Source organism: Pongo abelii, chromosome X (assembly GCF_028885655.2).
Source record: "Pongo abelii isolate AG06213 chromosome X, NHGRI_mPonAbe1-v2.0_pri, whole genome shotgun sequence".
Classification (NCBI taxonomy): Eukaryota; Metazoa; Chordata; class Mammalia; order Primates; family Hominidae; genus Pongo; species Pongo abelii.
In genome coordinates this window covers 15,384,811-15,408,887 of record NC_072008.2, presented here as the reverse complement: position 1 = coordinate 15,408,887, position 24,077 = coordinate 15,384,811, and the positions used below count along the sequence as shown (strand labels likewise).

The 24,077-nt window shown below is 39.6% G+C and overlaps 2 protein-coding genes across 6 annotated transcripts in view; both read left to right on the top strand.

The window, feature by feature from the left end:
- Positions 1-533: 533 nt before the first annotated feature.
- PIGA (phosphatidylinositol glycan anchor biosynthesis class A) lies at positions 534-16,758 on the top strand. Of its 3 annotated transcripts, none has more exons than XM_002831408.6 (6): positions 534-622; positions 4,130-4,906; positions 10,031-10,163; positions 10,937-11,069; positions 11,218-11,424; positions 14,441-16,758. In XM_002831408.6, exons 2-6 carry the CDS (start codon positions 4,192-4,194, stop codon positions 14,705-14,707), a joined length of 1,455 nt encoding a protein of 484 aa, XP_002831454.1. In that variant the 5' UTR covers positions 534-622; positions 4,130-4,191; the 3' UTR covers positions 14,708-16,758. The 3 variants fall into 3 exon arrangements, with proteins under 3 accessions (XP_002831454.1, XP_009232886.1, XP_009232885.1); XM_009234610.4 differs by lacking the exon at positions 534-622 and adding an exon at positions 653-768; XM_009234611.4 differs by lacking the exon at positions 4,130-4,906 and having other exon boundaries at positions 568-622.
- Positions 16,759-20,438: 3,680 nt separating this feature from the next.
- ASB11 (ankyrin repeat and SOCS box containing 11) overlaps positions 20,439-24,077 on the top strand; it is a 35,758-nt gene continuing 32,119 nt past the window's right edge. The window contains exon 1 of one of the 3 annotated variants that reach the window (XM_009234606.2): positions 20,439-20,760. In XM_009234606.2, coding sequence (XP_009232881.2) covers positions 20,580-20,760 — 181 coding nt within the window. In that variant the 5' untranslated portion in view covers positions 20,439-20,579. 3 annotated transcript variants of the gene reach the window in all.

Below are 24,077 nucleotides of genomic sequence, written 5' to 3'. Positions count from 1 at the left end.
TCAGATCAGACCTTGTATGTTTCCCTCAGAGTGTAGAGTTGCCATATAAATAACAAGATGTCTAGTTAAATTTACATGTCAGATAAAAAAACGAATGTGTAGTGAAGTCCCCAATATTTGGTACATGCTTGTATTAACCATCATTTGTGCTTTATCTGAAATTAAAACTTCACAGTTTCATCTGTTTTGACTTTTTGTGTATTTTTATTTGGGTATTTTTATTTATTTATCTGGCAAACGTCCCAGAGCGGTAAGAACCGGCACCGTTCTGCCGTGGCACAGCTGATTACAAACAAAGTCTCTCCAATCAGAAGCAAGCGCGGAGAGAACTGGCGTCCGGAATAGAGACGCTGTAACCAGGAAACCAGGGTGAGCACCCACCCTACCGTTGGCCGCTTCTAGGAGACGGGCGCAGGCGCGCGCTGACGTTGCATCCCGCGCTTAAGGGTGGGGACGACAGAGCGTCGCTCTCGGACGTGACCTCAGCGCCTCTTTGTGATTGGCTGCCTCGGGGACGCGGCCCTTGGGCGCGGACGCCCTAGATTGGTGCTGCGGGACAGCAGGGAGGGACTCCGGCTGCAGCCGCGGGAGGTCCGGACACTGGCGGCCATGGAACTCACCGGTGAGTGCGCGTCGCGCCGCCCCTCTCTAGCGCTCTGGGCCGCTTCCGGATGGGGCTGTTCTGCGCGCGTGGGATCGTGGCGGGTGGTGGAGGGGGTGAAACCGACCCGGCTCGAAGCCCGGAAGTTGGGTCGGAGAGTCTCCAGAGTAGGTTGGGGCTGAGGGTGCATTTAGGGCGGACGCGCTGGGTTCCTTGGCTCAGGCGGGTGGGTCGAGGGACTCGGGTCTCCGGAACCTCGGGCCTGAGACCAACGTCCACTCTCTGGCTGTTTTCCTTCTCTCTTTGGGCCTGGCCAGTCCCCGCCATGAACCCAGCGGGGTCGCTGTCTGAGCAGGGGTATCCCCTCCTTGGCCCGAGCGACCTCTCAGGGAATCAGGGAATGAAGCTCAGACAGTGCCCAGGAATTGTCGGTGGAAGTACCATTCTCTTGACCCACAACTCCTGCCAGGTCTCCCTAAGGTTCTTCAGGAACCTCTACTGCTAATGATTGCCCGGGGGTCGTTGGTCGTGGTCGAGAGTTTTACGATAGTGTCTTCTTTGCCACTTTAAGTGGCTGGGTGGGAACCTTGGACAAATCACTCAACTTGTCTGGGTTCTCATTTGTAAAACGAGAGAGGTATTCACTAGAGCTCCAAGCCTCATTTCGGCTTTAAGAGCTAAGATTCTGCGATTGTGCAGCATATTGAACTTTTATGTCAAAGATGTTTGGAGTGAAAACCTGGCGGAAGTGGGCAGACTCCTCACAGAACGTTGCAGGCTAATGACAAAATTTTAAATGGTATCATTTGGTTCATTACTCACTGTTTTTGCTATCGTTCATCTTTTAAAACTGGTAGAACTGGAAGTTCGGGTTTAGGTGACCACAGTAAGAAAATGTTAGTTAAGCCACCTAAAAGTACAAACTTGGGGAATTTCAATATTTGATAGTATTGAATCTTAATTAGTAAACTCAGGTCAACAAACACTTCTGGAGTCTTTCTGAGAGTGTATTTAAAGTGTAGATGAGGCCGGGCACGGTGGCTCACACCTGTAATCCCAGCAGTTTGGGAGGCCGAGGCTGGCGGATCACCTGAGGTCAGGGGTTCGAGACCAGCCTGGCCAACATGATGAAATCCCGTCTCTACTAAAAATACAAAAATTAGCTGGGCGTCGTGGTGTGCGCCTGTAATTCCAGCTATTCAGGAGGCTGAAGTGGGAGAATCGCCTGAACTCGGGAGGCAGAGGCTGCAGTGAGACGAGATCGCTCCACTGCACACTAGCCTGGGCAACAGAGTGAGACTTCGTCTCAAAAAAAAAAAAAAAAAAAAGTAGATGAATTTGTTGGAGAGATTAGACGGTTAAGCCTTTGCACATACAGTTAATTGGCATTTTCTGAGTTTGCAGGTGAAACCGGAAACTCAGAGCTTTAGGATGGCTTCTCATTGTATAGTTGTTTGTTTTCTGGAGCCTTGGAAATCTCATTTGTAAAGCTGAGGAAGATTTTGACTAGATATCCAAGATTCTTTTTAGCTTTAGATGTCTAAGAATGTACAATAGTACTAAATATTGAGTGGGCATTTCACATTAATAAGGCTTTAGGGGACCCCTGAGATAAACATTTTGCACTTTAAATTGAGAAAATGGTCCCAGATACAGCCCATCTCTAGTTTAGCCTTTATCTTTAGACACCACACTGAAGGGAGGGACACTCATTGAGTTTGAAAGGCCTGCATAACTGATAGAAAAGTTTAAAAAGTGAAGGGAGCAGTTACATAATCACCCTCTTTGGTTTTTGTGTTTGTTTTTTGTTTTTGTTTTGTTTTGTTTTTTTGAGATGGAGTCTTGCTGTGTCACCCCGGCTGGAGTGCAGCGGCGCAATCTCGGCTCACTGCAACTTCGGCCTCCTGGGTTCAAGCGATTCTCCTGCCTCAGCCTCCTGAGTAGCTAGGACCACAGGCAGGCACCACCATGCCCAGCTAATTTTTGTATTTTTAATAGAGATGAGGTTTCTTCATGTTGGCCAGGCTGGTCTTGAACTCCTGACCTCAGGTGATCCACCCACCTAGGTCTCCCAAAGTGCTAGGATTAAAGGCGTGAGCCACCGCACCCGGCCTAAATAATCACCGTCTTTGAATAAGGAAGGAGAACATGTGGATTGTTTGCAGCATGTGCTCTGGTGACATTTGAAAAAGGTGCTCTCAAAAAGATAGTTCGAGCTCCAGGTGTGTTTTAGTGTAAACCACAAAGGTAATACTAGCAAAACTTTATGAGATAAATTGAATCAGTGGCTAAGCTATAGAGCAGGGGTTGGCAAACTTTTGTAGAGTACCAGATGGTAAATATTTTCAGCTCTGTGGGTCATATGGTCTCTGTTGCAGCTACTCTGCTCTTGTAGCACAAAAGTAGCCATTCACATAAATGAATGGGCACACCTATGATCCTATAACACTTTACAAAAACAGGCAGTGGACCAGTATAACCGAGTTTGGATCCTGGCCTGTTTTAGTTGTCTGTTATTTTTTACCAAACCACCCCAAGACGATGTAAAACAATAGCCATTTTGGTATTTTTCATGATACTGCAGTGAGCTAGGCTCAGCTGAGTGGTTCTCTTGGTCTTGCCAGTGGTCACTAGGAGGCTGCATTTAGCTGGTAAGTTGGCTGGATGGCTGGGCCTCTGGCTCTTTCCATGTAGTCTCAGAGCTCTTCCTTCTCCATATTGTCTCTTCCCTTGCCCCTCTAGCACAGTAGATGGATTTCTTACATGTTGGCTTAGGATATCTAAGAGTACACAAGTGAAAACCACCACACCTTGGAAACCACCACACCTTGTTTAGGCTGAGGCCAAAAATTTGCACATCACTTTCACTACCTTCTATGGGCTAAACCAGGTCCAAGTGCAAGGGGAAGGGACTATACTATAGAAGGGCATAAATACCAGAAGACATGACCGCTAATTAATCAGACTGCTACATTGTGTTACCTCTAAGCACTGAATAACTGAACAAATTTCTTAACCCCTTTAAGCTTTAGACTTTCCATTTATAAGATGGAGTTGATAACTCATGGAGTTTTGGTGAGGCCGCAATAAGATATAGAAGAGTCTTAGCATGTAGTAGCTGATGTATAGTGGCCGTTTAATAAGTATTAATAGAAGCTGGTAAAGTGTAAGAGTAAAGGGGAAGTATATAAACGTGTGTATGTATGTGTGTATATATACTTAATTATTGGAAGAGACTGGTTTGTTAACATGGTAAACCATGATATGCTGTGGTGTAACAAACTTACTATTTAAAGTTACATGTAGCAGTATTTTTAGGGCAAAATTAAGACTTCGTAGAACCTAGTTTTGTTGTATGTAAATGCCAAGCAAGTAAACGTCAAATGAGTAAATTGGTGATATGCTTTGTTTTTAATTCTGGGGAAAGCTAACAAATTTACATTAACATTAAAACAGTATCTATGTCTGGATTTGTAATATGGAATGTGTTTTGTTTCTGAGCTGAGATCCTGTTTTACTCTTTTTCAGGTAATAGAGGACACATCTCTTAACTGGGTTGCGCTAAGAACTGATGTCTAAACCTTCTCAGCATGGCCCGTAGAGGAGGAGCTGGGGATGGCCATCGTGCCTCAGCTACACTGTCTCGGGTTAGCCCTGGAAGTCTTTACACATGTAGAACCCATACCCATAATATATGCATGGTATCTGACTTTTTCTACCCAAATATGGGAGGCGTGGAAAGCCACATTTACCAGCTCTCTCAGTGCCTGATTGAAAGAGGGCACAAAGTTATAATTGTCACCCATGCTTATGGAAATCGAAAAGGCATCCGTTACCTCACCAATGGCCTCAAAGTCTATTACTTGCCTCTGAAAGTCATGTACAACCAGTCTACAGCCACGACCCTCTTTCACAGTCTGCCACTGCTCAGGTACATATTTGTTCGGGAGAGAGTCACGATAATCCATTCACATAGTTCTTTTTCTGCTATGGCCCATGATGCTCTCTTCCACGCCAAGACAATGGGGCTTCAGACAGTCTTCACGGACCATTCCCTTTTTGGATTTGCTGATGTCAGCTCGGTGCTTACAAACAAGCTTCTAACCGTGTCTCTTTGTGATACAAACCACATCATTTGTGTGTCTTATACTAGTAAGGAAAATACTGTACTAAGAGCAGCACTGAATCCTGAAATAGTGTCCGTCATTCCTAATGCTGTAGATCCTACTGACTTCACTCCAGACCCATTTAGAAGGCATGATAGTATAACTATTGTTGTTGTCAGCAGACTTGTTTACAGAAAAGGTAATGAAATGATAGCTATAATTGCATTGTAGACTTTTTTCCCTATAGAAAGCTGTTGAATACTTGTATATAATGATTGTTTGGCTTTTCATTTTGTTTTATGGTTTTATAATGCTATAAATTATAGCAAAGTAAGTTCTAATATTGGTTTATATATCCAAGAAGAGAGATTTTTCAGGATGGTGGTAAATGCTGTCCCCCAACCTTTGATGTTTTAATGGTTACTAAAAATAAGAATAACCTGATGCTGTTAAATTTCAGGTCTTTTTAAAAATTAAAACAGCCCTGCACATATGGTAAAGAAGTAAAGGGCAGGCCGTGTACGGTGGTTCACACCTGTAATCCCAACACTTTGGGAGGCTGAGGCAGGCAGATCACGGGGTCAGGAGATTGAGACCATCCTGGCTAACATGGTGAAACCCTGTCTTAACTAAAAATACAAAAAATTAGCTGGGCATGGTGGCGGGTGCCTGTAGTCCGAGCTACTCCGGAGGCTGAGGTAGGAGAATGGCGTGAACCCGGGAGGCAGAGCTTGCAGTGAGCCGAGATTGTGCCACTGCACTCCAGCCTGGGCGACAGAAAGAGACTCCGTCTCTAAAGAAAAAAAAAAGAAGTGAAGGGCAGAGCTCACACATGGCTTTTTTCTTCTGATTGCCAAAGTAATGTCTTTTCATTGCAGATATTTTGGAAACTAAGAAAAGCACAAAGGTGAAAACTAAAATCAGCTGTAACTGTATTATTCAGAGATACCCTAATGAGTATTTTGATTTATAGCTTTCCTGTCTTTTTTATGTGTACGTACATATACTGAAAATCAGTGGACTTGCTCTGCACGTTACTGTATTGTAGCTTGCTTGTTTCATTTCATCATGTATAAGACATTAATAACATATTGGCAGGTAAGTGATGAAGAAAAGGGGATTAGATGTCCTGGGATCAGATGATGGGTCTGTCCTGCTGTGTGATTGAGGACAAGTTGCTTAACATCTCTAAGTCTCAGTTTTTTCATTTGTGTAATTTAAGCAACATTGGGAACCTCGCAAGGATTCATTGATAGTTCCTATAAACTATTAGCCTAGTTTGTAACTGTCCACTATTATCAAGGAGGTTTTTTGGTTTTTTTTTTTGAGACGGAGTCTCACACTGTCACCCCCTGGGCTGGAGTGCAGTGACGCGATCTCAGCTCACTGCAACCTCCGCCTCCCAGGTTCAAGCGATTCTCCTGCCTCAGCCTCCCAAGTAGCTGGGATTACAGGCGCCCACCACCAAGCCCAGCTAATTTTTTGTATTTTTAGTAGAGACAAGGTTTCACTATGTTGGCCAGGCTGGTCTCAAACTCCTGACCTCGTGATCCGCCTGCCTCGGCCTCCCAAAATGCTGGGATTACAGGCGTGAGCCACTGCACCTGGCCAAGGAGGCTGTTTTTTGTACCTCTACAGCACTTAATGGACACTGCAGTTGAATGTGTGGAGGCTTGTTTACTAAAAGTCTGACACAGTCTGGTTATAAAAAAGTGTCTTCTGAGTGCTATTTGAAAACCTGTCCACTAATTAAAAGTGTCATTTATAGTAGGGAATCATTAAAAAAATACATAAATACATACCCCCTTAAATAGTTAATATTTGAATTAAACTCAAAATATTAATACACACTGAGTTGCCAGTAGTTTGATGTAGGATTGCAGGCTTTGAGTGCTGGGCCACTGGTTCCAGCTGCATCTTGTACACTCTCCTTCATAAAATATAATCTACCATTGCTACTTTGAGTTTCTTTTGAGTGGGGTCAGAACTTAAAGGCATATGAACTGATACGCTTCAGGAGTTTTAATTTGTTTTCAGTTTTATACAGTAGTTTAGAACACCCCTCATCTGCCAAGAACTTTTTTCTGTGACATTCCTTTATTGGATTTTTCAAACTGTTCAGCTTAGTTTTTGTGGATACTCTTTTTGTCAGTTTATATGATAATGAATTAAGTTACTGAACACGACGATAACAAGTACAACTGACATCAAACAGATGTGTGAACAAACAATGGATTCTTGACAAGCACTGAACTCAGTGGTGTGCCAGTGTGCTAGGGAGTGGCCTAAAATCTAGATGTGGGCCTTGGTCAGTTTATGTTTGGAATGGAGAACCTTGATTGACCCAGCAGTCCATTTAAGTGGAGGTTGGCAAGGAAACTTGGCCAGAACTTCATTTTCTGGTTTGAAGGCAATGACATGCTTTCATTCTTTAATCAGGGACATGTGAACTGACTGGCATTCTGTATTCTGAATTCCTCCTGGGACATTAGTGATGTGTTTTTTTGTAACTTAGGAAATGTACCTAATTTATTTTTTAACCAAATAGCATATCTTCTTGAGATGGCTAGCTGAGAAAGAGTATGACACATGTGTGATCAAGGATCAGCAAAATTAACTACCTATACAAAGATTAAACTTGTTACCTTTACTTCCCTAATGTGGTATTTTAATCAGCTGAGCTAACCTCCAATGGAGTGGTGGTATGGCCTTTCCTGTACTCAATTCAGTAATTGAACAGTTATTTATCGAACCCTTTCCGGATGCCAGGCACCCTGCAGAAGGTAACATTCTGAGAAGGAACAGCCATGCCTGTAGCCCAAAAGTGAGTAGTTGTATTAATGGTCCGTTCCTTATTAACAAATTAATTTCCTCAGGAGTTTATTGGACCGGATATCAAAGTCCCACTGGAATGTCTTAAGTGAGAGAGAGGATAAATCAAAATTTTCCTCATCCAGGCTTTTTGGCTGTCTTTTTCCTGAGCCTCCTCTTCCAAGCCTGTTTTGCTCTCAGTCAGGATTTACCAGCACTCTGCACGTGTAGGCACGCTTGCCTGCTTCCTTCTGTAGTGGTAATGACAACCTACATTTGTATTCTGCAGTGGATAAAGCCTGTTCGTGGTACAATACCTCATTTGACCCTCCCAACAACTGTAGGGTAGATGTTATCTACATGAAATTGAGTCTCAGAGAGGGTAAGTAACTCACCCAGGTTACACAGTAAGTAACAGAGATGACACACGAGTTCAGCTTTTCTTGAGCTAAGTTCTCTTCCTCCACCCATGCCCAGCCACTCATATCCTAGGTGTAGATCAGAAGGTTCTTAAAAATATTGTTAGACTGAGCTTTAAAAGCAGTTTGAATCAGAGATTTTCATTGTCTGTTTTGTGTTCACATGGTAGTCGAAAGTCTCTAGGTTCCATTGCGTTATACCCTTCTTAGAGGCTCCAGAATAAATTTTTTTATAGTGGTGGGGAAAAGCCCTTATATTCTTAGAATAAGAATATAGATCATTGGTAATAGTAATCAGTTCCATTTCTTATGAGATAGTTGTCAGGATTAAATGACATAATGAATTTAAAGTATATTGCCTGTCATAGCAAGCACTCTGTTACTGTTAGCTATTATCATTTATGACTATTGCTCTATGTTGTATTTTGTTTGTTTGAAGAATGGGCTCTTAACCTTGTATGAGAAAGAAAAGGGTGAGGAAGAAAATGGATTGAAGGAATTGTAGGAGACTAAATGTTAAAAGTCATTAAACTACCTTCTGGTTTATCTAGAAATCCAATTGAGTGATTTGTTAGTAGACATGAAACAAAGATAGCTATGATTTTAATGAGAAGCCTTCATATTCAGAAAAGCTGCGTGGGAATTTGATACATACAATGATAGTTTGAAAGTACTAGCAGAGTTTACTTAATGAATTCTACTTTGTATTATTTAATAAAAATGACCCTATATATATATGTCATTTCTCCTGTCATCTATTTTATAACTGATCTGCCTATTTGGGGTGGAAGATTAAGAAATGCAATTCTTATGTGTGTGTGCATTTTTAAAATTAATAAACTTAGCTCTAGATGGATTATTTTATATTTACTTTAACTTTTTTTTTTTTTTTTTTTGAGACGGAGTCTCGCTCTGTCGCCCAGGCTGGAGTGCAGTGGCGCAGTCTCGGCTCACTGCAAGCTCCGCCTCTCGGGTTCACGCCATTCTCCTGCCTCAGCCTCCAGCGTAGCTGGGACTACAGGCACCCACCACCACATCCGGCTAATTTTTTGTATTTTTAGTAGAGACGGGGTTTCACCGTGTTAGCCAGGATGGTTTCAATCTCCTGACCTCGTGATCTGCCTGCCTCGGCCTCCCAAAGTGCTGGGATTACAGGCGTGAGCCACCGCGCCCTGCCTACTCTTACTTTTGAATATGTACGATTTGTAATTGTTAATGAACTAGATTCGCAAATAGTGTTGACATTGTTGTGACTTTGGATAGCTACTCACTTTTTCAGACTAATAGGGCATGATTTACTTTATTGTTTTCTATTACCTGAGATTGTGTTTATATATTATAAGAAAATCATTTTGGAGAAAAACGGAACCAAGATGCATCCTTTTGTTCTATGGACTGTAGTGATCTAACAGTTGATGCCCTGCCACCTTCATTTACCCTCATTCCAGGAAAGTGGGCTATAGCTGGCTTGAACTTAAATTTTGCTGATAATGTAGTGTTCACTGCAAAATTCTCTGTACCAGCCACATTTTAAACAAAGTGGAAGCAGCAGTTAGATTTCGTTGCTTAGCCTTTTCCTGTGGCAGTAAGTGGAATCACAGACTGATAGAATTTTATAGCTGAAAGAGACTTTAGGTACATAGGTATCTTTATTTTATAGATCATGAAACTTCCCCACGATCAATGGGCTTGCTGGTAAAAAAGCTGGGACAAGACCCAGATCTCCAATCAGCTGCCTGCTCTGGAGAAAACGAACTCAAACCTTAGCCACCTTAAATGTACCTTTTTTAGAAGTATGCAATGTGTAAACACAAGTGAATAACTTAAAGAATAGTCTGTTGAGATGAAACAGAATAGTCCATATTTTGGGTGTGTGGAAGGTAATGCATGTCAAGGTCTATGTCTTCAAGAATTATAACTCTTGGGGGACCACTGCCAGTTTGCAAACAATTCCACTCCTGGAAAAGGTTTAAGAGAGTTTCTCTCCTTTATGGAGTGCATAGCTAATCAAAATGAGTGGATTCTCAGTAGTTCTGGTGAATTTTTTTAAGTTTAAATATTAATATTTCCAACATTCAACTTTATATTTTCAGGGATCGATTTGCTTAGTGGTATAATACCTGAACTCTGTCAGAAATATCCAGATTTAAATTTCATAATTGGAGGAGAGGGACCAAAGAGAATCGTTTTGGAAGAAGTTCGGGAAAGATACCAGCTGCATGACAGGTATTGATGAATTTCATGTTGTCTTGAGGGAGAAGATGTCAATTATCTCTATTTGGTTTTAACTGCATGCGTACGTTAGGTGTGTTGCTTCTCTTACATGTAATTGATATACATATAATTGATATAAATCTAATGCAAGGACTGTTTTCAAAATTTTTATATAAAATAGGAAACCTAGTTAAAGAATTCACAATTTTATTTCTTCCATTAGCCCAATATTATTTGACTTTGGGGAACCATTGTTGGAGGCACCATGAAAGGCACAAAAAACAACTGCTTTAACTGGAAGCGTTTGCAGATTTCCAGGCCATACTGTGTAGTGATTTAAGTAATAGGGCTCAAATCATGTAAATTGCTCTGCACATACAGATTTGGACAAGTCTCTTCCTCAATAACTTACACAACACAAGGCATGTACGTGTAAAGCATCAATTTTAATAAAAAGGCCATTTTCCTGTTTAGAAATGGCACTTTAACATTAAATTATCAAAGTTTATTAATATTATTACATGCAGACTAGTTTTGGAGAAGATAAAGTTTGATATGTGTAACAAAAGTTAGAAATAATGTTCGCTGTATGAGTTTTAACCCAACTGCTTTATAAGGCTGTTTCTATTAGATCAGTGTTTGGTGATACTAATCTTTTGAGGTGGAGAACATTAGCAGCAATAAGACTTTAAGTGTAATATAAATAGCAGACTTGGTTTATAAATTAATTTTCTTTTGTGGCATGAGTTTTCACTCCTTTCTTCCCCTGTCATTTATAAAATCAGGGTGCGTCTTTTGGGAGCTTTAGAACACAAGGATGTTAGAAATGTCTTAGTTCAAGGACATATTTTTCTGAATACCTCCCTTACTGAAGCATTCTGCATGGCGATCGTGGAAGCAGCCAGTTGTGGTTTACAGGTAAAAAGCTTTGAGGACATTCATGGTTGGGATTTCTGTGTATTTGGAAAAATAATGAGACACATTCCATAATAATGTTTTAACTGGTTTTATTGATCTTCCTGAGGTATGATTATGGTGGAGTATGTGTTCTTTCTTTCTTTTTAAGGTTGTAAGTACCAGAGTTGGTGGAATTCCTGAGGTGCTTCCAGAAAACCTTATTATTTTATGTGAGCCTTCAGTAAAATCTTTGTGTGAAGGATTGGAAAGGGCTATTTTCCAACTGAAGTCAGGGACATTGCCGGCTCCAGAAAACATCCATAACATAGTAAAGACTTTCTACACCTGGAGGAATGTTGCGGAAAGAACTGAAAAGGTATGTCACATGCTGAGAAAAGATTGTGTCTGAACTCTTACTTGATGTTTCACATGCACATTTGCTTTTTCTTACATAGATGTTTACCATTTCTGTTCTATTGCTTAAGTTGATGAAATCTCTTCCAGATGAAAAGAAACAGATTTTGGTACACACACCGGACTAAGTGTCTAGTCAAATTATTGCATTTGACATTTGAAAATAGCAGTAATACAGGCTAGCCCCCTCATTAAACTGGGCATAAAGAAGTTACAGAATTTTCTAAAAGTCACAATGAGTAGAGACAAGACGAGTATTAAATCTACTCTTAGATATTTTCTTGAAGCTGTTGATAATTCTAAAGCAAACAACTCTATTAGAAAATGCATGGTTTTGCTGATTGCAGCAACTTTATAACTTGTGAATATTTAATTCAGGCTACTTCCTAAACCTCTTGTAGCCCTTTTGCTAACTACTGTGATTTTCTCCAGGAAAAGGATTTTTGCATCTTTGGGCTGATTGAGAACATAGTAAGTTAGAATTCAAAATGTACGTGACAAACGTGGGAAAAATCACAAATAAAAAGCAGCAACAGAGAATTTCCAAAAGGACGGGTATAGGAAATAGATTAACACCCTTAGGTAGGAGATTACAGTTGTGGAATGCTTCCTGAATTTGAATTAGGGACTGCTTTTATTCTCAGTTTCATCCTTTACATCCTTTTCATGATGTTCTCTGCCTCATGCCTATTATTACCATGTAACAAGCTGAACAGAAACAACTCAGCTTCTTAGTATGCAGAAATTGTGAACCAGAAAGATAATCAGGTGGAACATGGAGAAGGTAGTTTAGAGTAATGCTACCAACGTGATATTCAGTGGAACAATGAGTTTTTAGCCTAGAGTAGATAGCAAGTTAGAGCTGAGGAGAATAGCTCTTTACTGTAAGGCTTTCTTACTTGGTTTGAATGATGAATTCCAGTATATAAGATGAACTCATATTTGAATGGAAGTTCTAAAAACTTATCTCTAAAAATTGTCTTACACATTTTCCATTGAAACATGAGATGTTTGCAACAGTCAAACATTTTTTACTGAAGCATTTTGAGACATTCTGACCTTCTACAAGTCTTGTACTATCTCCCCCACATGAAACATGGAAAGTTGGAGTCTAGTGCTTACCTGTTGGGAGTACATGTCAGAGTCCCCGGGCAGCCTTTTCAGACTCTCTCTACTCCTGTCCCCCTGCCTCCCCAACCACTCCCTAGATTCCAATGTTATCCTTTAGGAGCAGAGATAGAATTGGGGGTATAATTGGCAGGGATGTTTGGTCAGACAGGTTATTTTGATGATGCCATCCTGACCCCCACTCCCTTTGAGAACCACGGCACTGTTAAGTTGTGACTTGACCTTCTTGATTGACATCGTATAAACCCCAGAAGCTTGAGCCACTGTAGGTAATAAGTTAACAGGGAAAGAACTATGGTGAAGGTTTGTCAGCATATATTAAAGGGGCTAATTGGGATTTTTTTGGTAACCACATTTTTCTTTTAGTTATACTTAAAGTAATAGTACAGCATCTGTATTTTTTTAATTCTATGGCGATTTATAATACACTTTTAGAAAAAAGTAAATCCTTGCCTATAATGGATTGTCATCGCTAACATTCTCTTCATAGTAGTAAATTGTTATTTTATCACTTAAAACTAGAAGTAGATTAATTGACCTGAAATAAAGCTGGACAAAAAAGTCAGTTTGTAGTTACTCTTTTAACCCTATGACATTTTAATTCATTTCAACTCCTCCTTCTTAGTTTAACTGTGCTATTTAGGAAATCGATCATGAAATTAATTTGGAGTTCATGCTGTAAACATACTTTTTCAATTGCAATTCACCAGTCTCAGCATAATTCTCAACATAATTCTGATTAAAATGTTTGTATTCAGAACGTCCTCAGGGTAAAAGAGCTGGGTGAAAACATGCCGTACCTTTCAAGGGCTGTTGACCTGTACAACATACACTGCATGTTATAACTTTCTTGAGTTCCAAAGGAGACGGTTTAAAGGTCTAATATATGAGACTAAGCACAAGTAATACTCAAATTACAAAATATGAATGTTGGCCCATTTGATGTGTTCTGAACAAGTATTTTTAAAGATTTTTAGTTTTTGACATTTTAGAGCTTAGTACTTAGCAGTGTTTTAAAAAGCAAGCCACCTACTTCGAGTTCTCAGCAAAAAACGTTATTTCATTTGCCAATGTTTGACCTATACTACTACTGACAGTATGTTTAAAGATCTTTGTTTTTTGGTATTTTAGAGCTTAGTACTTAGCAGTGTTTTAAAAAGCAAGCCACCTACTTGCTCAGCAAAAAACGTTATTTCATTTGCCAACGTTTGACCTATACTATCTGCTGAAATTTCCCCCATCTCTTTATCTTCTTTTATTTGAAATCCATGAAATGCTTCTGTATATTCTCACCATCCATGCTCAGCAACATGTACAGCCTCATGTGGCTGTTGAAAGAGGAGCCTCTGTGTTCCCAGAAGTATGCTAGATTCTAGCTCTCTGCTTGTGGTTGATGTCTGCCAGATGCCGGTGAGAGCATCTCAGCTTAGTCAAGGAATCTTCAAAGGCAAATCCTGCTTCAGTACTGCTGAAGTCACTGCTGAATTAAATATTGACCCTACAGTAGTGACCCCAAAAGCTGTTCAGACTTTGCGGGACTAGGGAATTCTAGTAGTTGGCTAAAATTGATGGTGACTCCCTAGGGGAGAAGAACTGTGGCTTATTCTTTGTATCACACAGCCTCTAGCCCGGTGTTTTGCCCAGAATAAGTACCCAATAAGTTTTGAATGAAATGGCAATAATTATCGTGATTAAGTTCATTAAGGGTATCATTACTATAACAACAACAACAAAACACAAGCAACTTTTGTTTGCATTTGTTTATAAAATGCTCCTGCAGGATCGGGTCATTGTTTATCGTGGGACGGGTGATGGGTGAAAGTGCTCACACTTGGCTTCTCTCCCTCCAGGTATATGACCGGGTATCAGTGGAAGCTGTGTTGCCAATGGACAAACGACTGGACAGACTTATTTCTCACTGTGGCCCAGTAACAGGCTACATCTTTGCTTTGTTGGCAGTTTTCAACTTCCTCTTCCTCATTTTCTTGAGATGGATGACTCCAGATTCTATCATTGATGTTGCAGTAGATGCCACTGGGCCACGGAGTGCCTGGACTAATAACTGTTCTCACAGTAAAAGAGGGAGTGAGAATAATGAGATATCTGAAACCAGGTAGAAGAAAGCCTAGACTGTAAGATTTTAAACATTTGTAATAGTTCTATAAAGACTCTGGAAAATAACCTTGCTTTTGGGGGTTTTTGTTTTTTTAGAGTTAATTTAGTAAGTTATGCTACCTCTATATCATTCAATATTTTCTGTTGAGGAAAGATAAAAATTTATGCAATTCCTGAGTGTAGAAACTTCTTGCACTTATTTAAAATTTAGGAGAGAACATTTAAGCCACTCAGGTATGAAATTTTTCAGACTACTGAAATCCCTGTAGCAGAGATGTTTTAACATTATATTTTGAGAGCTTTGGGTGCTGAAGGGCCAAACGTTTTCTGGGCATTTTTTGGCCAGTTTTTAATGTTACACCATTAGACACTCACCAGATGTTTACAAGTTTTCTTTAGGGAACTACAACAATTATATGAACTGTTTTATATCATGTTCATATACATTTATTAGGAATCTAAATCGTGTCTTTAAACATTTATTAGGTTCACTCAGTAGGTGTTACATATAATTAACAGGTTCCTTGAGTAAGATAGTCCATCAGTTATGAGCACATTTTGAACCCCTGCTCTGTGTAGAATGTTGAACTAGATGCTTCCTGCCATTAAGGAGCAGGGGTGCATTCACTCTTTGTTTACCATTCAAATGGCTTACTTCATTGTGATCGTGGTTGATACGAGATCAATATCCAACATGCCAAAAATGCTCATGCCAGTTAATGCCAGGAAAAAAGTCACCGACACACTACTAGTACTTTGTTCCTGTTGTATGCATTCTCCTAGGTAGAGCCTTCATCTTCAGTTGTGTTTATGAAGATATTTTTTGCTTTTTAAATACTGGGGACCGATATCACTGTTGATAGTGCAGAGAAACCCTCCACATTTTTCAGTGCATAATTGAGTTTTCTATAAATGCCTTCGTGTTTTCTGAGCAGAATGTACGAGGTGTGCCATCCCAAAACCAGCTGCTACCCTGTCCTTTTAATGTAAGTCAGTCCCCTTCACTGTGGCCTCGCTGATGTCTGATAAGTATTGTCAGTGTGCAAAAGGCTTTACTTCAGAATGTTTTATTTATAGCAAACTAAGTTGAAAATTTTAGGAACAGTCTTTGTGGGTGGATGTCATTAACTGTAATTGTTGTTGCCCAGAGCCATGGGTTTTTTAACCCCAAATTATCCACATGGTGTGTATTATGAATTCTTTGAACTCTTACGGTTTTTGTGAGAAAAGGACTGTGAATTCAAAACAATGAGGCACTTGTGGGTGCACTACATAGATTCTGACAGTGTTGTGATTCTGTATAGGATTTTTAAAAATGACAACATTCACAAAATTTATTACTTTTTAAAAAATAATATGCCTATTAACTGGTTGCACTGATATAAAAGAAATATATTTGTGTTTTGTTTGTACTAAAATGCAAAAGCAAGAGTGCAATTTTTAAAATCTAGAAGTTAGGGGTTTTGTTGGAGAAAAATGGACTGATCTTTAAACTATTCAGTCTTATTGGGATTTTTATGCATAGAAACTCACATATAAACATGAAATAAACAGTGCCAATATTCATAGTAAAGTGAGAAACTATAATATTTGGCCATTATTCTATTCAACAGGTTTTAGAGGCACGCCACCATTTTTTCCTTATATTTTTGCTTAATTTTTTAAAATTGTCATTTAATTCTTAAATTCTCATTTATTTGAGATGGAAATAAGATCTAAAGTTAGTTGCCTTTGCCTGTAAAACATGTGATTTGCAAATTATTATTTTTCTTTTTTTTTTAACAAATGGAAGTAAATTTGTTTCACTAAATCTTAATTTTCAACCTTTCTGGATACCTTAATTGTAACTGTCAGTGTTGCACTGGTCGGTATGTGGAAACACATTGCTCTACCCTGCTACTTACGTTGATTTTAAAGTGAATTTACGGTGATGAAGAATTTGTGAAAAATATATTATATTTCTTTTGATGTTTCAAAAGGTTGCCTATGAAAAACTGATTTGTTAAAACATGCTACGTGTCCAAAAATAAAGACCAGAATGACATTTTGATAATTTTCTGAGTTTGTCTTATTTTATGAACAGACTATTATTTACTAGTGGAACAGGCTATCCCTGCCCCCGACACATTCTTTTTCAGTGCAGTTTGGATGTGTTGCTTGGTCTATTAGTAAAACAAGAAATACCCTTTGGGCGATGAATTACTCTGTCATTTTTTGTTTCTAGAATATCTTCTCTCTCTTACTCATGGAATAGCAAGTTCAATTGTGCCTTTGTTTCCTTACCCAAATAAGCCCTTGTTTTTCACTGCCCTAGCATTATCACGTGAGACAAAGGAAAATATCTACAAACTATACCGTGCTTTCTACTTTGCCCAACACAAATTTGTAAACTTTCTTAAAACATTATGAGACTTGTGACTTTCTTTTTTTTTTCTTTTTAGCTCATCAGCTATTAGTGTATTTTCATTTATTTATTTATTTATTTTTGAGAATAAGTTTCGCTCTTGTTGCCCAGGCTGGAGTGCAGTGGCACGATCTTGGCTTACTGCAACCTCCGCCTCCCGGGTTCAAATGATTCTCCCGCCTCAACCTCCTGAGTAGCTGGGATTACGGGCGCCCACCACCACACTGGCTAACTTTAGTATTTTTTAGTAGAGATGGGGTTTCACCATTTTGGCCGGGCTGATCTCGAACTCCTGATCTCATGATCTGCTGTTAGTGTATTTTATGTGTGGCCCAAGACAGTTCTTCCAATGTGGCCCAGGGAAGCCAAAAGACTGGACATCCCTGATTTAGTTTCTCCCACCCCTTTTGTGGGAAGCAGTGGAAAGCAGTCACCTACGTTTATGTTTTGATTTATCTTATGCCAAAACTTATTTTTGGCAAAGTCAGCGTAGTATAGGTCTGTGTTTACTTTTGTGAAATATTTTTAAAGCCTCTTTATCCATCTCTGCATTCCCAAATGGATGTGGCTAGATGTTAAATTGTATCATCCTGTGGCTGGATTTTTTAATATAAAATTATGAAAAAGTTCTATGTAGAATTTGATTTGTAGCCTATAGTACTTGAGGGAACTGATTTTTATCCTTTATCATTTCTATTTGGGTATGGCTCAGTGGTTCTCAACTAGGGTTTGGGGGGACAGTTTTGTTTCCCGGGGGACATCTGGCAATGTCTGGTTGTTACTACTAGATGGGGTGGGGCATTGGCATCAAGTGAGTAGAGGTCAGGGTTGCTGCTAAGCATTCCACGATGCTCTGGGCCATCCCCCACAACAGATGTATCTGTCCCAAAATGTCAATAGTGCTGAGGCTGAGAAACCTTGGTGCTGTTGATGATTTCATGTGTGAAAGATAGCATGAATCAACTGTCCTTATATATCAGTAGCCTTTTATGCCCATCACAAATGTAATGTTCAAATACAGTAAAGATGGTCTTGCTGGGCGTGGTGGCTCACGCCTGTAATCCCAGCACTTTGGTAGGCTGAGGCAGGCGGATCACGAGGTCAGGAGATCGAGACCATCCTGGCTAACACGGTGAAACCCCGTGTCTACTAAAAATACAAAAAATTAGCTGGGTGTGGTGGCGGGCGCCTGTAGTCCCAGCTACTTGGGAGGCTGAGGCAGGAGAATGGTGTGAACCCGGGAGGCGGAGCTTGCAGTGAGCCGAGATCGCGCCACTGCACTCCAGCCTGGGAGACAGAGCCGAGACTCCATCTCAAAAAAAAAAAAAAAAGATGGTCTCTCAGAAATAGTATAGACATCCATTTGAACCTTAATAAAGTTGAGCTTCTCATGGCCAACTTTTTTGGCGTGTAAAACATAGGACAGCCATGTTTTAAATGAAAAGACCAAAACAAGGTTGAATAATGTTGTAGAACAATATACATCACTGGTCTGACATGACTAAATGATTGCCTACTTAGAGTATAATTGAACAAAGATAAACGAAAAGGACTAAAAGAGTTGTATTCATGTATTTTCATACACTGGCATTCTACCAGGTAATATAAGCTCAGTAAAGTAAATCTTATGTTAATATCTGTTCCTTGAGAGTTAAGACGACTCAAGGTCTTTATAGTGCTCTGATACACTGAAATCGATGAGCTGTATGTTGTGACTCAAGGTTGTATTCTTACATGTCAGCTTTTTAATGTAGTGAAACAGTTCTTAACCAGGCAGTCATTCTAATTTGCGTGCATGCTAGGAGAAATTCCCATATTTTTGCATAAAGCATTTGTTAAGATTTATTAGGCCGCTTGTATAACTATATTTTGGCTTGTCTTTTAATTGATTTTAAAAATTTACAAAATCTAACATAGCCAAGAATGAAGGCAGAGACCTAGAGTGATGAGGAAAACTAAAAATAAACCCATTTCACTTGTGTTGGCCAGCTGATAAGAGAAAATTGCCCAACTAGAGAAGGTTGATTCATGAAATATTTGGGTACTTCATCCAGAACCTAGGACATCTCTTTTGTCCATTTCACTATGACCCTTCCATGATCAAGGATAGCCCACATTTTTCAGAAATGGGCACCACCTTTACCAATGCTTGAAATGCAAGTGAATGATCAGGAGGGAACCTTGCCATGGGACCTTGTCCCAGATGGAACTACCATGGCGAGTAGTCTGATGCTTCTAGTGTGACACTTTTACCTGGAAAGGCATCCAAGATAGGCCTTTTATTAAATACAGGCTTGGCCAGATGCAGTGGCTCACACCTGTAATCCTAGCACTTTGGGAGGCCAAGGTGGGCGGATCACCTGAGGTCAGGGGTTCGAGACCAGCCTGGCCAACATGGCGAAACCTCGTCTCTACTAAAAATATGAAAATTATCCAGGCGTGGTGACGCATGCCTGTAATCTCAGCTTCTCGGGAGTCTGAGGCAGGAGAATCGCTTGAACCCGGGAGGCAGAGGTTGCAGTGAGCCACGATCGCACCACTGCACTCCAGCCTGGGCAACAGAATAAGACTCCATCTTAAAACTAAATACATACATACATGCATGCATACATACGTACATACATACATACATACAGCTTTAGGGTAAATTGTCTTTTTTTTTTTTTTGAGACAGAATCTTGCTCTTGTCACCCAGGCTGGAGTGCAGTGGCGCAATCTCGGCTCACTGCAACCTCCGCCTCCCAGGTTCAAGCAATTCTCCTGCCTCAGCCTCCCGAGTAGCTGGGATTACAGGCACCTGCCACCACACCCAGCTAATTTTTGTACTTTTAGTAGAGACGGGGGTTTCGCCATGTTGGCCAGGCTGGTCTCAAACTCCTGACCTCAGGTGATCCGCCTGCTTCAGCCTCCCAAAGTGCTGGGATTAAAGGCGTGAAACCACCGCACCCGGCCAGGTAAATGGTCTTTTTTAACTGGTCATATTTTAGATTTGGATTTAATCCTCTATAAACTTCAGAATTAAGAGAAAATGAAATGCTCCAGGGAGTAGTATTTCCCACTTAGAACATACAGCATATTTGCACTTTTTTTGTATGTCAAATAACTTGCTTTGTTTCTGTGGAAGCCGAGAAGTTTCTATCTTTCCAACCCTGCTTTCTAACATAAAATAGGAAAAATAGGGGTTTAGGAGTATAAAATGTTTGGATATGAATCTTATTTGTTAGTACTGAGTTATGTAGTTCTAGAACTATTGGATGTTTCTGGTTAGAAGGAAGTTTCTTTAGTTTATTTAACACTGCTGTGGAGTCAGCACATGCAGTCGCCAAATCAGTTAGATTAGAACCTACAAACTGATTTCTCGGTAACAGGAGTACTGAGTGCTAGAAGGTTTAAAATAGATGTCATATGATACCAATTATAACTCAGTGAAATTGTACAGTCCTAGGACCCTATACAGAGCATAAGCCAAAATGGAAGATGGTCCTGTTTTCTATGGCTTTAAAAATATTTTTATTACAATGTTTGCTACCTTTTTTTTCTTTAAGCTTTTAATTAAAGTTTTTTTGGCTCTCCTAACCCATTTCTATATCGTCAAAGGAAATAGAAAAGAAGCGGCTAGGATAGCAGAAGAGATCTATGGTGGAATTTCAGGTAAAAGTACATGAATTTGTTCCTAATATTTAAAGAAAATCCCTCCTAGATAATTCATATGACTAGTATTTCTGGAAGGCAGATTATATTTATACTTTGATTTTAAGTGGGTAGTTTGAAAAATTGTCACTTAAAGTAGCAAATGCTGCTGGCTGCATCAATTTGCGGAGGATTTTCAGCTTTATTTTTTGCAAGTTCGTAGATCTTGTAGCAGTTGTTATTTAAGAAGTAAATAGGTAGTGGCTTACTAAGAGTATTTTGAGAAACTTCATTTCTACTAGCCAAAGTAATTACTTGTATATAATTATTTTCTTTAATATTTTAAAGCAAACTTTAACAATGAAGGGCATTCTAACCAGACTAAATTCTCTCAGGAAATAGAATGACTAATAAATTATAATTAAAGCAGCAAACGTGGCAAGCTATGTGTATTTTTTTTGCTGTCATTTGCAACTAGAATTGATTAACCACTCGTCACTGTCAGGAAAAGCTCTTCACTAAACCCATTTTATATGGTAGCGTGCAAACCACTCCAAACAAAGTTTATTCTAACATGAAATGCCAAGATTTGGGCAAAACATTTTAAATTCTCATGCTTTGTAGAGAATAGTGTCCATTTCTTTCAAGAAATGGTTTACTTTAATTGTAGTGAGATGCTACAAAAGTAAATGAGTCAGATATCCCTGTCACTGCTGGGATTGTCACTTAATAGAGGAGTATTTATTCATAAACAGAGTTCGGAATTTCCCCATGTATTTTTAGTGTTTGCAGGGGTTCCAGGATTACATCATTCTTTATCTAGTATCCATTTCAATTTGCATCCAGGATTCTCTTTCAAAATAGTCTTATGTGATTCCAATACACTAGACAACTCAGAAGACACTAGACAACAGCAGTCTTATCTAAAGAAATAAGACCTCCAAGGACGAAGCATCAGAATGCTTCAATTAACTGGGGAAAATGAGAAGAATTGTGAAGTTTCAGAAAGTATCAGAAGGTCCGGACCATGGAAAGAGATTTCTTTTGGGGATTATATTTGTCACACATTTCAGGGAGGTATGTTACTTTGACTAGTTACAAAAAAAAAAAAAAAAAAAGTAATGTTTCTGTTAAGTTTCAAGTTAAGCATGATCTGAAAAGTTATCTTCAAATTTAATTTGTCAATTTGGGCAAGGGCTTTCTAAAATTTTCAGTAATAGTTTTGGTGTTCTCATAGATAAATCATTCTTCTGGTCTAAATTAGATGAAGTCCAACAAAGTTAATATTGGCAAGAACATGTTAAAAATGTTTTCTCCTGTTGCACCTGCGCATTATTTCTGTCTTTGTGGTCTTTAATTAAGTGCACTCTTTTTTTTTTTTTTTTTTTTTGAGATGGAGTCTCGCTCTGTAGCCCTGGCTGGAGTGCAGTGGCACCATCTCGGCTCACTGCAACCTCCGCCTCCCAGGTCCCAGTTCAAGCAATTCTCCTGTCTTAGCCTCCTGAGTAGCTGGGATTACAGGCACACGCCACCATGCCCAGCTAATTTTTTTGTATTTTTAGTAGAGACAGGGTTTCACCATGTTGGCCAGGCTGGTCTTGAACTCCTGACCTCGTGATCCGCCCGCCTCGGCCTTGCAAAGTGCTGGGATTACAGGCGTGAGCCACCGCGCCCGGCCTCAAGTGCACTCTTAAAAAAGGTATAAAACCTCCTTATAGTCAAAACCCATGTAAGCATGGTTTGCATTTAATCTGGAGCTGGAATACAAATCTCTTAAATACAGTTCATTCATTCTGTAGTGCAAATATCTTTACTTGTTCAATCTCTTAAAATAGTTTAATTTGCAAGTAGCATAGTATTCTAAGGTCAAAAACATTTTTCAATTATTGTTAAAGAGGCAGGGAATGGTGCATGTTAATTTCCCAGTTTTATTTCTTTCATATATATGTGTATGTGTGTGTGTGTGTGTGTATACATATACACGAATCCCTCCACCCCCAAGTTTATCAAGATTTGGTAAATAAGCCTTTCTGTTTTTTTTGTTTGTTTTGAGATGGATTCTTGCTCTGTCACCCAGGCTGGAGTTTAGTGGCATGATCTTGGCTCAGTGCAACCTCCTCCTCTGGGGTTCAAACAATTCTCGTGCCTCAGCCTCCTGAGTAGCTGGGATTATAGGCGCACGCCACCATGCCCGGCTAATTTTTGTATTTTTAGTAGAGATGGGGTTTCGGTATGTTGGCCAGGCTGGTCTCGAACTCCTGACCTTGAGTGATCCGCCCACCTTGCCCTCCCAAAGTGCTGGGATTATAAGTGTGAGCCCCTGTGCCCAGCCACTAAATAAGTCTTTCTATAAGAATGTAGGCAGTAACATGCCCGGACCAGTATTTTTCACATGGTTCTGTGTTTTTTCTTTTGATACCACTGTTAACAGTCAGATACTATATTATTACAAATCTTCCCCTGCCCCACAAAATACTTAAAAAATAACAACTCTTTATTCAAAACCCAGTCCTTTAAATATTAATGCAACTAGGCCAATACACCTAAACAATAAATCCTCCTCAATCCCTCAGTCTCTCTAATTCCTAAATTATCCCATAACAATATATTTAAAGTTAGGCGTATTAAAAATCAAGAACAAAATTTTGTGAAAGTGTTAAACTCAAACCAGAAATCAAACTCAAACCAGAAATCACCTTTGCTTTTGGTCACTTTTGCACTGGTCAGACAAATGTTTGTTGGGAAAATATATGACATTTAATCAGTAAATTAGCTAATTGACTTACAAAAGTCCCAGCCCAAGGTTAAGTTTCTTGAGTCTGCTAGCATATGCTATTCCTGTAAACTATTGTCAGCAATGTCAAAAGCAAGGAAGGGCAGGAAAAACGTAGCCAGCACACAGGTTAGACTTTCATAGGTCCAGAGCACTCTTTTTTTTTTTTTTTTTTTTTTTGGAAGCTGCATTTAACACCACATGCCTCATTAAATATCATTCTTTGTGCTGTAAAACCTTTTGGAAAGTTTTTTTTTTTTTTTTTTTTTGTGCAGTGGGTGGGTGGGGGTGGATTTCATAGTCTGGAATACATTATTTTATATGTCTTTGCGGCTTAAACTATTACATTTGCTGTTCACTCATCATGTTGAATTAAGCCATGGTTGACTGTTATTAGTTTTGGTTTTTAAGCTTCTTTGTTTATTTTGTCTATTATATGTATATAGTTTTTTCTTTTTTAAAGTTTAATACGTTGTCCTTGGCCTTTGGTGTTATGCCTAGAGCACCAGATGGATCACTGGATCCCACCTTCAGTCCATAGATATTTCTGCAGGCGCTTTCTCAG